The sequence below is a fragment of the Myxocyprinus asiaticus genome, chromosome 40 (genome assembly GCF_019703515.2).
Source record: "Myxocyprinus asiaticus isolate MX2 ecotype Aquarium Trade chromosome 40, UBuf_Myxa_2, whole genome shotgun sequence".
Lineage (NCBI taxonomy): Eukaryota > Metazoa > Chordata > Actinopteri > Cypriniformes > Catostomidae > Myxocyprinus > Myxocyprinus asiaticus.
In genome coordinates this window covers 29,847,258-29,862,042 of record NC_059383.1, presented here as the reverse complement: position 1 = coordinate 29,862,042, position 14,785 = coordinate 29,847,258, and the positions used below count along the sequence as shown (strand labels likewise).

The 14,785-nt window shown below is 35.4% G+C and overlaps 1 protein-coding gene across 1 annotated transcript; it reads right to left on the bottom strand.

Moving 5' to 3' along the window:
• Nucleotides 1–1,162: 1,162 nt before the first annotated feature.
• On the bottom strand, nucleotides 1,163–7,306 carry LOC127430933 (beta-1,3-galactosyl-O-glycosyl-glycoprotein beta-1,6-N-acetylglucosaminyltransferase 4-like). The gene is made up of 3 exons (XM_051681068.1): nucleotides 7,194–7,306; nucleotides 4,963–5,020; nucleotides 1,163–2,445 (listed from the first exon to the last, which is right to left on the bottom strand). Exon 3 carries the CDS (start codon nucleotides 2,237–2,239, stop codon nucleotides 1,163–1,165), a length of 1,077 nt encoding a protein of 358 aa, XP_051537028.1. The 5' UTR covers nucleotides 2,240–2,445; nucleotides 4,963–5,020; nucleotides 7,194–7,306.
• Between the last annotated feature and the right edge of the window lie 7,479 nt (nucleotides 7,307–14,785).

Below are 14,785 nucleotides of genomic sequence, written 5' to 3'. Positions count from 1 at the left end.
TCTAAAATGTAATCATTTTTAAAATGTTGCAAATTTATATAGCTAATGCAAATCCCTGAAATTGCCACTTTTTTTTTTTTTAGATACATACATTTGAAACAGAAGACTTATTTGTTATTTTCATATATTTAAATTGTTACTCAAAAAACCATATTGCTGTCTCAAAAGTATTTGCATTAGTTGACACATTTTGCCCTACTATTATTGCCCCTATATCTACACTAAATCACCATAAATAACCTAGGGGCCTTTTACCACAAATGTTGGGTTTTTAACTTGCCACCTTTTTTTTCTTCTTCCTTTTTTTTTTTTTTTTTTTTTTTTTTAAAGAATTTTAATCAAAACTACATTCTGTTATTATTTCTTTTCGCACAAATTATGTTGCCCAATCAATATTCAATAAAAATAATTGTTTGTTTTATCTTGATATTAATCCATGTTACTAGTTGTTTTATATAATACCTGCCAATAATGATCGATTTTAAAATATGAAAAGCTTAATCACTCCAGAAGATGGCTATAGAAAGTGATGAATGCCTCCCAAACCCCTTCTTTCATGGACAATGTAAACGGTACATAAAATCTTGTGTCTTTTAAAAAAAGAACAAATACATCTTATTGCTTGCCAATTATTGCAGACAGTAGGCTATTCAGAATGCTATTCTGAGTGCTCCGAGAGAACCACATTATAGTGACCATGAGGAGGTTACCCCATGTGACTCTACCCTCCCTAGCAACTGTGCCAATTTGGTTGCTTAGGAGACCTGGCTGGAGTCACTCAGCACGCCCTGGATTTGAGCTTGTGACTCCAGGGGTGGTAGTCAGCGTCTTTACTCGCTGAGCTACCCAGGCCCCCCAGCTGTTTTATATTTTTTTTTTATCATTTTCAGAATTTGTTTCCAACAGTCCAATCCTTGTTTCACGTGACTGGCTGTTTGCTGCAAATGTCACTCTTTCACGTGTGTGATCTAATCCTAAACACAGGATCAAAGCCAGAGTTGAAAGGGAAAAGAGCAGCATACCAATTAAGCTTGATTGTATTGGTTTTGTCAATTCAAAACCAATTTGTAACCCTTAAAGTTTGTTCAACCAGCTTTATGGTAGAGGCCCCAGTAAATTAATAAGAATATATATTAATAAAATAATAATATGAATTTTCCTATTATTTTGACATCAGCCGTTTTTCTAAAAGCTTCTCCTCTAAACATTCAATAAGAATAGGATCTACATTTGGGTCCACTTTATTAGCAAACCAGTGGCCATAATTTAGGAGCCATCTGAGCTCAGCAACACCATAAATACACACAGACCGTACATGGACTCCAGTGCATGGTGGGTAAAGAGTCTCTTCAAGATACGACCATTTCAGCAGGTGGGTTTTTGATGTCAGTTCTGTAATGTCAGGGTCAGATCTTGGCACCTCCCCTGGTACTCCAGGCACACGAACCAGAGTTGCCCAAAAGTGTTCATCAGGTGAGTATGTATCCTCAGACCAAGTCAAGAAATCCCTGACTAGAGAACTCCACCGAACAAAAAGCACAAATTCCCTTGAAAGAGTAAAGTATGCACTGCCCACAAACATTTCTATATTGTGAGGTGGTCGAGGCTTTGCCTCGGAAGTGCTGATAGGTGACTCGTAGAATTCAGATTTGTTATTTTTCAGGGCATGGTGGAAACTCCAACGTCTCTTCTTTCCTCCAGGCTGTCTGCTCTCCACCATGTTCATGCCTTTAAGCAACTTTAGATCTGACACCAGTTCAGCATTTGTTCGCAGTGGAAAGTCCTGACCACACAGGTTGATGACATATTTCCACTTGACCTCAGACTCCAGAAGATCAGACAGGCAATTAAGATCTGCTTTGAGTCGTGAGATGCCTGCATACTGCACCCTCTCCAGTTTCGAGGCAATGAAGACGTGAGGGAAGCAGCGGGCCAGCCCTTTTATAGCCATAATAAAGTCATCTGAAGACTTCAGGTCGTAATGTATGCAATATACATTATGAGGCATATAAATGGCCCTTAACAACCTCTCCACAACAGCCGCATCCTTATGAACAACCAAAGAGTAAGCAAGGGGAAATTCACGCTCCATCTCAGAGCCCTGTATTACATCATAGCCCTTTGATTTCACAAACCAATCACAATCGGAGGTGGCCTTGGCAATATGCTGGTCATTTGGCCCCACATAGCTCTTTTTTTTACGGATGGCTAAAGTTTTGCCCAGTTCCACAGGTTCCATGTCATATATTGCTGAGCAATTAATGCCATTTTCAACTATCAGCCGTGGGCTTTCAAACACTCCAGTTGGCCCAAAGATGTTAAGGTCGGGGGGGCTGTTCTTTTACTCTTGAAAACAAGGTTATGAAAGAAAAAATTAGGAATATCAGAGTTAAAATGAAAAGTATGACCTTTATCACTTTGTGCTGAATCCACAATCTTCTCATTCTGTAAGGAGAAATAGAGGCTTGTGTTACTTGGTTAGCAAAACTGATGTCACAGGTGTTCTAAGAAACTGATCTACTTCTGAGTATGTAATTCTCACACTATGTGGGTAGCATTTTTAAGATTAAGAGCATAATCTAAAAAAACATGCACATGAAGTTCAGTAACCTTGTTTGGTATATGACAACAATTAGCAGAAAGCGTTTGTAAAAAAAAAAAAAAAAAAAAAAAAAATATGTGGAATGATAAATGATTTCTGTTGCAAAAAGAGTGTTAAATAAGAGTATGACTATCATCAATGAACATAGAGTTTAGGGTTGAGATGCATCTGCCTAGCAAGATCTGCTATATGTTTTTATACATTTATTAAAGTGGTAGACTGGCAGTACACCCAGTCAACATTTTTCATACAATCATTAACCATAACATCCTGAAGAGTCTGATTTTCAGAACACAGAGCCCAGACATTGAGGCTAACTAGATTTCATTTAACTAAATGGGAAATCTGGTACAAAGTTTACAACTCAAATATAAGCACACGGACGTGCACGTGCACACATTCGCATAAGTTTCACCTAGTAACTAAATTATATGTAATGTTTAAAGTGTGCTGGTTCATGTAGTTTTAATTACTTAAATGATCCGTTGTCCTATGACAGCCCATCAAATGCCCAATTTGTGATAAATGCCTGTCATGGCACAAGACAGTAACCGCGAACCCTCAAGTGCATTGACCTTTTTCATCGGGGTCATTTTTTCCTTGCAGCGGACATATTTGTTAACATTAGCGGAAGTAATGGCAGTGAATGGAAAAACACCAGTGAAACGACATCAAAACAAACATCATAAAATTGCTTATGATTCATGCCAAGTCATAGGAAATGTGTACACAGGACTAAAGTCAGCATAAATATTGCCAAATTTGACTTTCATAAACATTTTAATTAATTTTAAGCGAATCTAATCAACTCCAAATGAACTCAGACCATCTCACTAAGCCACACAGTGGACCGCGTTAAGAGGAGCTCCTGAAGTGCGTGCGAAGATTAACCACTTTTGAAGCACTTAAAGTGTGTGCAACCCACGGAGGTTTGCACCAAACTCAACACGAAAATATAAGCAAGGATTTTTACAGTGAGCACAAAGTGCTCCAGTTTCACTTTAATTTATTGTTTGCATTATGGCAAATATTTTTGGGCATGGCAAGTTCATAAACATTTATGCATTTGGCTGATGCTTTTATCCAAAGTGACTTACAGGGACAATCCCCCTGGAGCAACCTGGAGTTAAGTGCCTTGCTCAAGGACACAATGGTGGTGGCTGTGGGTATTGAACCAACAACCTTCCACTTACCAGTTCAGTGCTTTAGTCCACTACTCCACCACCACTTCATACAGGCTGTAATAGCTACTTTTGACTCATGAAGAATACACAGGACGCAACCAAGGCATATTAGTGTATATGACTGAAGCCAGAGCCACACTGGCCCATTTTTCCAGTGATTATTAAGTGTGGGCTTAATTTACATAATCACCGGCCAGTAGGTGAAAGACGAAGCGCACAATAGCGTCTGCCAGGGGGAGGTCATTAATCACTTGACCGGTCAGGACTCCCTGCTGAGTTAATGATTCCAACAGTGGGAAAAAAGGATCAAACATGACAGAAAAAAAATCATTCTGTCGCCGAGGTGGGCTCTTGTGTTCTCTTCAAGTGACCAATGAGCTTCTTCTTTTACAGAAGAACTAACAAGACGTCAAGCTGATCTGAACGTTTTCATCTGCAGTTGCACTCATCGCAAACGTTGATTGTAATCCAAAGTGATTTTTTTCTCCTACACTAAAATGACTAATGAAATCAGAAAGCAGAGGCATAACAGTCTGTTTTTATTGAACGTTATTTCTTTACTCACTGAAAGCTGCATATGGACATACGCGTTCTATGGCGAGCCTTGAGGGGATAAATACACAATCACACACATTCACATGGTAAAGTTACTCCATGAATCATATTTTAAATCACTCTATTTCAATTGTTTATGCTCAAGTGATACACCTGTTGTTACTGTTGTTATTTAGGTGAGCTCCACGTGACAGGGAATCAGAGACTAAGAGATCTGCTGTAAGTCGGTATGTTTGACACCCCTCCACCATTCTTAAATGGCAAGTGTGTCATACCTCCGAAACTGTGGTCATACAGTGGCGTCACATGAAACAGGTCAATGTAGTAGCCAAAAATGTTAGGGCAATGTAAAAATGGTAGCCTAATATGCAAATGTTACCTTATAGATCTATTTCTTCTTGATATAACTTTTAAACTTACATTTGTTGAAATAAGAGAAGAAATAAATAAAATAAATGCAAGTTTAAGGTTTTGGAGCACAAATGATTTTCAGACACGTTAATTTAGTGTTTTTAAGGTAATCTTAGGCAGATTTCTTTAAATGAAACTGGTTATTGGTATATGTTCAGTAACAAAGTTATAAACTTATGTTATAGCTAAATTATAGTTAGTAAAACATACCTGCTTGTGCGTTAAATCGCTGGAATCACAAAACATAGGAAGTGAAAGTCTCTGGTAACTGCAAAAACAATGCAAATTCATTCACATAGGCAGACATATGACAACTAAGATAAACTGTTTATTAGAAATCTGTTTGGTGCGTTGACATCTCACACACTGTGTGTTCGAGGCACTTCCTCGTTCCTGTTTCTATATCTATTTAAAACACACAGCTAAACGGGGCAACAGATTCTCAACCCATGAACTACACATTAAGATACATTATATTTACAGTAACGCAATGGCAATCATTTAAATTTGACAGATTTCTTAAAAGATAATCAATTAGAGGCTTTGAACATTATTTGTCCAAGAAATCCCAAATGCTTTCCAATTTAAGACACCTCATTTTGTGTGAATATTTATCAGAAACCTCCCATGTCAATTAAAGTTACAGTAAGAACGTCACCAGAAAATGGTAAGTGTCCGCACTTATTTATTGCTCCAAAAATACTTTACTGGCTTACACTTGCAACGTGTAGACCTAATGGTCGAAATATATGTTGAGTTATAATGCCTTATTATGCCTGTTCGGTTCTAATGTCTGTCTTGCCCACAAGACATAATAGCCGCTTTTATATGGCAAGCCATTTTGACATTTATTCCTTAAAACTTGCTAGTATCTATTTTTATGTTACTAGTACTTATTTTTTTAGTGACTAGTAAGAATTCCATTAAATACTAGTACTTATTTATTAGATTCTAGTACTTATTCAACAGTACTAGTTATAATGCCTTATTATGCCTGTTCGGTTCTAATGACTGTCTTGCCCACAATCAGAACATCATAGCCACTTTTATGTGGCAAGCCGTTTTGACATTTTTTCTTTTAAAACTTACTGGTATCTATTTTTATGTTACTGGTGCTTATTTTTTAGTGACTAGTAATATGGCAAGCCATTTTGACATTTATTTCTTAAAACTTACTAGTATCTATTTTTATGTTACTAGTACTTATTTTTAGTGACTAGTAACTATTACATTAGATACTAGTATTTATTCAATAGTTACTAGTACTTATTCAACAAGTACTAGTACTTATTCATTAAGCACTAGTATTTATTCAATAGATACTTGTACTTATTCATTAGATACTAGTACTTAATCTAATAGTGAGACTAGTATCTATATAAATGTTACTATCCCAGAAAATATAAGTACTAGTACTTAATTTTAATGACTAGTAACTATTTAGCCCACAGATAACTATTGACAACTAGTGGTAGAAAACTGAAACATAAACATTTTTGAATGGACAATTAATGGCATTGATATTACAGAACTGCTAAGCAGCATGATGAAATAAATAAATTTAATGAAAAAGGGTGTCATATTTTTTCTATATATCCCACACATACTTCAGTGATTTTAATTGTAAGAGGCAATTGTAGTCAGTTACTTTATATTTCTAATGTAGATTGTCTTATTTTTTAATCCATGAAGACACTTTTCCTTAAAGATTATGTGCAATGAATTACAGTAAATTATACTTTATCTGATGATTACAGCAACAAACTAATTACAGCAAACTACTATGACTGTATATAGTCATGTAGTCTTTCTTTGAGGAGAATGCTTCTTTCTGTGTTCATAATCTTATTCTTATTTTTTCATTCACAAATCGATAATTATTTGCACTCTGTATGACCTCGGATCATTCCTAGGAGGAAACAAAATCTGCCTATATGCGTCAGCATCTCTTTGACATATGCAGCCAGTCAGTTCTTGTTGTCGTGCTCAGTCAGTAATGAAATAGACCTATACAACTGTAAGTAAAAATATTCTTGGTTCTATTCTATTCTAAATTCAGTTTTGTAATGGTAGATAAACTGTATACTTAACATTAATGAACAGTAATCTTGGCTCTATTCCGTCTCTCTGTCTGTCTCTCTCTCTCTCTCTCTCTCTCTCTCTCGGCATGACAAATATTTGTACATCTGTACTGCCAAAGTGTTTACAGCTGAGCTGCATACAAATAAAACAGTGCAAATCAAAGACAGGACAAAACAATGTACATAATATATATATATATATATATATATATATATAAAAGACAAGATATACAATGTAAACTTTACATATAATGTAAAAAAGTTGCACATAAAGGAAAAAGAAAATGTTACTAAAAAAAACAATAAGAAAGAGCCATAGTAAAATATTATTGAAACACAGAGTCAAGTCAGTTCACTCACTGTTTCTAGTTATGTTGTAGACAGACACATGTTGTGCTTTTATCATGCAGCAATCCTTGTGTTCTCATAATAAGAAGGACAGTTTTTAATCACTTGGTTGTCTGTGTATTTTATGAATTTTTTTAGGAAATGCAGCTCTTTCTCAATGTTTTTGTTTAGATCACAGTGTGAACACAACCTTTCTTCCTGTGGTAGCAACGTTTTCCTGTGTCTGACCTTTTTTTCTATAGTGAGGTTGTTTCCACTGGTTGAGGTTGAGTCTGAACACTGTCAAGGTGAAGCTCAGTTTTTTATCTGTCACTGTGTACAGATATTCTGCCATGGTGTATTCTCTTTTTAGAGCTGGATAACATTGAATTTTACTCTGTTTTTGATTTTGAGTTTTCCAATAAGTGATATAATTTAGTTTTATTTGTGCTGTAATTCGGCTGTATCAAATTTTTTTAACAATACTTTTCTGGTCCAGGTCTTCAGTGTGATGAGGGTTAGTAGATATTGGTGTAGGGCTTTATAATGGTATGAGTGGGGGTCAATGAATTTTAGATATTTCCAGAATTTGATTGCTGGTTTTTGCATTTATTATAATTAGTGGATATCAGAATCATGTATAAGCAAACACCAGGAGCAGTTGTCTAAAGGATTGTCAAATTAGGTCAATTTAGGTAAGTGCAAGCAGTAATAAGATGATAATTAAATAATTTTTTTTATGGAATTTTAAGAAAAAAAAAATGATATCATCAAAAAGATTAAAGTGTAGTTTGCTTTCCATCCGTATTGTTTTTTAAGTGTTGATCAGATCTGTGTTAGAGGTCTGCAGGGGCACGAAGTTGAGCCAGTATCATGAAAAACAGCCATGACAGGTTTTCTACACTTTATGGATGCATTCTTGTACAGATGTTTTTGCCGCTGCTGTCCTCTCCTGGAACTCTCAATAAAGTTTGTAGAAATCATGGTATTGTTTATTTAATCATCCATCATTTAGTGATAAAAGCGGGCACTGTTGAATATTGAAAACCCTGTTGCTCTTCCACCAAGAATGAATATGTTATGATGTTAACAGCGGTAAAATTAACATACATTAGAACTTCAGTTTTGTAATTAATGAAAGCGAACTATGACTGTCAAAGTTAATGTTAACCCATTTTTGGTAGAGTCGCTTCTTGCTGATTTTTTCTCGCATCATGAGCATTGGTTTTTTAAGACAGTATGTAAAATTGAAAGTGGTTTAACTTTTGAAAAATGCAAATCGAGACCCCTGCATTCAGTTCCATTCTGTTTTGATCTGTCTTTCTATTGGACGCAAGAACGCAGATTGTGTGAACAGCCACACAGTTGAAGCAGATTTTGGGAATTATTGGGTGTGATGACTTTAGGTCCTTCAACTTGTAATTAGACCAGTAGTGTCTATTAAGTAACATTAACATTGATTAAATATTTCTCTTTTAGTGTTTACTTGATCCTGGCTCTGCACTAAATAATGCACTACTCCTCCTGTCTGTCCATTTGTATCCTTGTTACCATACCTTTTAATTTGCTGTATATGTATCTTTTACTTCAGTGTTTTACTGTATTAAATTGTCATGTCATGCTCTAGTTTCCCTATTCTTGTCATGCATAAAAACATAAAACATACATAAAAAGTAAAGAATAAAAGACTAAAGTAATATGTTTTCTTTATGAAGTAATAATAATGCAAATACAGTAAATAGCAACAAAAAGCATCTTCTTTGCACTAAGTGTGAATAGTGTTAGATATTATTTGCACTCCCAATTATATACTAACATGCAGTACAGGGGCATCACTGCAGTGTGTTTATTGTATTTATTTAGAGTCCCATATCATCCTCTACCCCTAAACTAACCTTATAAAAATTAACCACGGTTTTACTGCAGTAAGTAAAGTCATATTTATTTGTATAGCGCCTTTCACAACACACATCGTTTCAAAACAGCTTTACAGAAAATCATGCATTAACAGAAAATGGAACAGTAATATCTATAAAGTCTTAGAGTCATCATTGTGTTTTGATTAAATACGATTATGAAGTGTGTATAAAAATAAGAAATTAAATCATAATTGTATTTAGAACCCCAGTGAGCAAGCCGAAGGCGACTGTGGCAAGGAACACAAAACTCCATAAGATGTTGGTTAATGGAGAAAAATAACCTTGGGAGAAACCAGGCTCACTGTGGGGGCCAGTTCCCCTCTGGCTAACAGCATGAATATAATGCCAATATTACTTATTTATGTGCAGTGCAAGTCATGGTTTAAAAGTATTAAACTAAGTAAGTGTTAAGGGCCAGTGTTTAAACAAAGATTTTGTATGAACTATAAGATTAATGTCTAATGTCTTTGAAGTTGATCCTGGATTAACTGCAGAAGTTCAAATTCATGCATTGTCCTTTGTTAGTTGGCTGATGAAGGCTTTTGTTGGCAATTTATTGATAGTCTATGTATTCCATTTTAAGAGTGTGCCCATCACAGCCACGGCCTGTGCATTTTAAGTCTAGTGCGATTCATGCCATTAAGAAAACACAGTTTCACAATGAATAAGACACCGTATGCCTATCATACATTACGTGGCAGTCAACTAATAATACCAACTGACATTTTAAAAACACGCCCATGCACAAAAGCCAGAACCAAGGAGGTCTAATACCAAGAAAATGCTCTCTAATAATATCTGCGATTTAAATTTTGCTTGCAATAAATTTTGTTTCGTCAGTGTACACGGTTTAGATGCCTATTCACTTACACTGTTGGGGGATTCTGTGGAAATTCTGAAGGTCTGACGGGGTGGAGCTCAGACTCACGTACTGCTTCGGCTAAGGAGCATGGCTTCAAGCATGCAATTTGTGAAACATTTGTCACAATTTGCTTGTAAGCATCGAGGAATAAATTCTGATTGGATAAATTTTTTTGTTTTTTGCTATTCGTTTGTAGAATAATTAGGAGTGGAAAGCGATTGAAAATACATAGACAAAAAGGTCAATGAGAATGAAAGGATGAAAAATAATTATTTATTAGGCATGTTACGCCAACAGAGAAGGCTTTGCTGGCCCTGAGAAATCGCCACTGGTCCATCATTAGACCAAAGTGATGCTGGCCGAGATCAGTGAGGTGCTTCGCAGTTCAACCGGCCGGTCATTTCAGTGAGATCTATCCTAAGTCCAAGATTCAGGCAATTGCGTATGAAGTATCCCATGTCTTATGGTTGGAGTTGGCATCAGTTCATCCACTGAGGTTCATTGTAATAGACTGAAGTGATGTCTGGCTGGCACTGGCTGCATTTAATAGACACGTAGCAGTGGAATCTGATACCAATCAGGAATGCAGCTGGATCCGGCCGGTCCTGGTGACCTCGGGATAGGAGTCCCAATGTTGAGACATGGAAACAAATAGAATATTATTAGTGTAGATGCCATTAAATATTTTGCAGATTTATAGATCATGATCAATGTTTCGGGTTCTGGCAGACCAAACTAAAGCAGCCTAATTGTGTGGTGAAGAATAAATTAGGTGTATGTCTGGCTAAATAGATGAGTCTTTAGTCTAGACTTAATCTGAGTGAGTGTGTCTGTGTCCCAAACAGTGTTAGGGAGACTATTCCATAGTTTAGGAGCCAAATAGGTAAAGGATCTACCTCCTTTTGTGGATTTTGATATTCTAGGAACTATTAACAGGCCAGAGTTTTGCGATCATAATGAACGTGAAGGACTATAGCGTGGTAGAAGGTCACTTAAGTACTGTGGAGCTAGACCATTCAAAGCTTTGTATGTAGTTAACAGAATTTTTTAATTAATATGAAATTGAACAGGTAGCCAATGTAACAATGATAAAATGGGGATAATATGATCATATTTCTTGGTTCTAGTCAGCACTCTGGGTGCATTTTGAACCAACTGAAAACGCATTAATTCGTTTTTGAGCATCAGCAACAGAGAGCATGTGTTGTAACTAAGCAATATTTCTTAGGTGGAAGAATGCTGTTCTACAAACATTGGAAATTTGATTTTCAAATGACATATTGTTATCAAATATAACACCTAAGTTCTTGACGATGTAACAGTACATCCATCGAGGTCAAATTATATTTTAGCGGCTTATTTCAGAGGTTTTTGGTCCAATAACTAATACCTCTGTTTTGTCAGAATTGAGTAGAAGGAAATTTCTGGCCATCCGATCTTTGATTTCATTGATACACTCTGCTAATTTGGAAAAATTTGAAATTTTATCGGGTTTTGAAGAAATGTAAAGTTGGGTATCGCCGGCATAACAGTGGAAACTTATTCCATGATTCCTGATAATATCTCCCAGGGGAAGCATATATAAAATGAAAAGCAGAGGCCCTATAACTGATCCCTGTGGCACTCCATACTTAACTTTTGTTTGATTTGACAATTCCTCGTTTACACAGACAAAGTGGTAGCGGTCTGCTAAATAGGACCTAAACCATGCTAATGCAACTCCACAAATGCTAACATAATTCTCTAGCCTATTCAAGAGAATAACGTGATCTATCGTGTCGAAGGCAGCACTAAGATCTAAAAGCACTAGAAGAGAAATGCAGCCGTGATTAGATGATAAGAGCAAGTCATTAGTAACTCTGATAAGTGCAATCTCTGTACTGTGGTGTGGCCTACTGACTGAAATTGTCCATATATACTATTTCTCTGTAGAAATGAACATAATTTGGAGGACACAACCTTTTCTAGTATTTTCAACATAAAAGGGAGATTTGAAATCGGTCTATAATTAGCCAATTCTCCAGGATCAAGTTGTGGCTTCTTAATAAGCGGTTTGATAACTGCCATTTTAAAGTTTCTTGGGACATGTCCTAAGGATAGTGAGGAGTTAATAATATTAAGAAGAGGTTCTGAGATTACAGGGAATACCTCTTTTAAGAGCTTAGTTGGTATTGGATCTAACATACATTTTGTGGCTTTTGATGTTTCGATCATTTTGTTAGCGCTTCATGACCTATGACAGCAAAGGATTGAAATTTCTTGTGGAAAATTATGAGACACTGTTTTCCAAGGTACTGTGACAGATGATTGCATAATTCCAATTAAATTTCTGATTATTTAAATTTTATCAGTAAAGAAATTCATGAAGTCATTACTATTGTGCTGCGACGGAAAATCTGGTTCAGTTGAGGCTTTATTCCTAACCAATTTAGCCACAGTACTGAATAAACACCTGTGATTGTTGTGGTTATTTTCTATGAGTTTGCTAAAATATGCTGACCTGGGAGTTTTTAGTGCCTGTCTGTAGCTACAGACACTATCCTTCCATGCACAGCGAAATACTTCTAATTTTGTGTTCTTCCACTTGCGCTCCATTTTCTGAGCTGCTCTCTTGAGAGCATGAGTGTGATCACTGTACCATGGTGTGGGGCTTTTTTCTTTAATTTTCTTTAATCAAAGGGGGCGACACTATCAAGAGTGCTAGAGAAGACTGTATTTATATTTTCTATTATTTCATCAAGTTCTTCTAGACTTTGGGGCTTACTGAGTGTATGAGATAGATCTGGAAGATTATTGGTGAAGCTATCGTTAGTGGTCGAAAGAATTGTTCTACCTGAATGATAGCATGGTGTAGACTGATTAACATTAGCTGATCACAGCATACAAGAGACAAGGTAATGATCTGAGATGTCATCGCTCTGTGGTAGAATTTCTATAGTATCAAAATCAAATCCATATAACAGAATTAAATCTAGCGTATGATTATGGCCATGAGTTGGTCCTGTCACATTTTGTCTGACTCCAAGCGAGTTGAGAATATCGATAAATGCTAATCCCAGTGTGTCATTTTCTTTATCTATGTGAATGTTGAAGTCACCAATAATTAAAACTCTATCTACAGTAACTACTAGATCTGATAGAAAATTTGCAAATTCACCAAGGAAATCAGAATAAGGCCCGGGTGATCTATATACTGTAGCAAGGGCAAAAGACGACAGAGATTTTTATTTATATCTGATAGTGTTACATTAAGCATTATTAGTTCAAAAGACTTAAACTTATATCCTGTCCTCTGAGTAACACCAAAAACATCACTGTAAATTGCAGCAACACCTCCTCCTCGACCCTTCAGACGAGGCTCATTTTTATAACAATAACCTGGGGGAGCAGATTCAATATTAAATATGGTATTATAATATTAATGTAGTAACACTATGGTTAATCACATGAAAACTATGGCTTAAAAAAACATGGTTACTACCATATATTATTAGAAAACCATGGTTAATTTTAACCAGATCATACCTTCCTCTCAACTCCCTGACCTTCATTGTGACCAAATCACCGCAAGGCAATCATCATTTATATTTATTATTGTAAGTAGTATTAAAGTAAATATAAAGAGTACAGACAGGAAACAGGATGGGGAAAAGTGGGGAATGCAACCTGGGACTTCTGCTTCATAAAACATTGATTTGAAACTTTTTTATAATTCTTTGATTTCTCTAATGAATAGTTATAAAGCCGGTAAAACATCTCTTCTTTTGTAAAAAAAAAACAAAAACAAAAACAAAACTTTGTATTGAAGATTTAAGATGTATATCTCTCTGTATTTGATGGATAAGTGATGCAGACATGTACAATTTGTGGTATAAGGCTGTTAGTGCATTATGATAATGTTTTCCCTTGTATTTTTTTTTTTTTTTTTAAGGTTTACATGGCAAAAATAATATAAAATAAAATAAAAAATAAAATAAAATCTGCTAATTAAAAAAAATAAATCTTCACTGTCTTTACACACACTTCGCCATTAAGATGAGACTTAGGGGGGCAGTTTGTCTTCAATTTCTGTTTCAACCAGACTTTTTGAGTGTCAATAGTGCCGCTGTGTGGCAGCTGCTGTTTACACCTAGTGCAAACAGTTACTCTGCAATAGAAATAATAATAATAATAATAATAATAATTAGTATTATTATGATTACACTAACAGTGGATAGTATACAATTTGGTATGTACCCACACTGTTACATTATGGTCTGAAATTTTATGTTGTTTCATTCAATGCTATGTGAACCTGAATTTTGTTTTTACAATTTGCTTTTGTTTCAGGAATTCTATTTAGTACATAATCAGAAATCCCACAATATCACTTGACAATTAATGCAAACTTAACCATGAAAATGTGTAATGGCATTTCTTTAAAAAAATTATATAGCACATTTTATGTAAAAGACCCATTGGGAAAGATTACTTTTAGACCTTTAATATTTGTCTTTTATATGCCACGTTGTGTTTATATATTTTTGTTTGAATGCACCTCTTTATCCCTGCACAAATATAGGGACTCTTATTTTGAAGTGTTCCCCCATTCTCCATTCAGAAATGGGTAAAAGTTTAATTTGATGATTAATTTAATTTAATGATAGAACAATCTTCATTTAAAAACTGCATTTTGTGTTTACTTGTGTTATCTTTGACTAACATTTAAACTTGTTTGATGATCTGAAACATTTAAGTGTGACAAACATGCAAAAAAATAAGAAATCAGGAAGGGGGCAAACACTTTTTCACACCACTGTATATTTTCAAAATTAAACATCAGTCAAGTTTTGCCCTTCATTCCA

Coding starts and splice junctions, on each gene's coding strand:
- LOC127430933 (XM_051681068.1), bottom strand. CDS start 2,239: ATGGAACCTGTGGAACTGGGCAAAACTTTAGCCATCCGTAAAAAAAAG.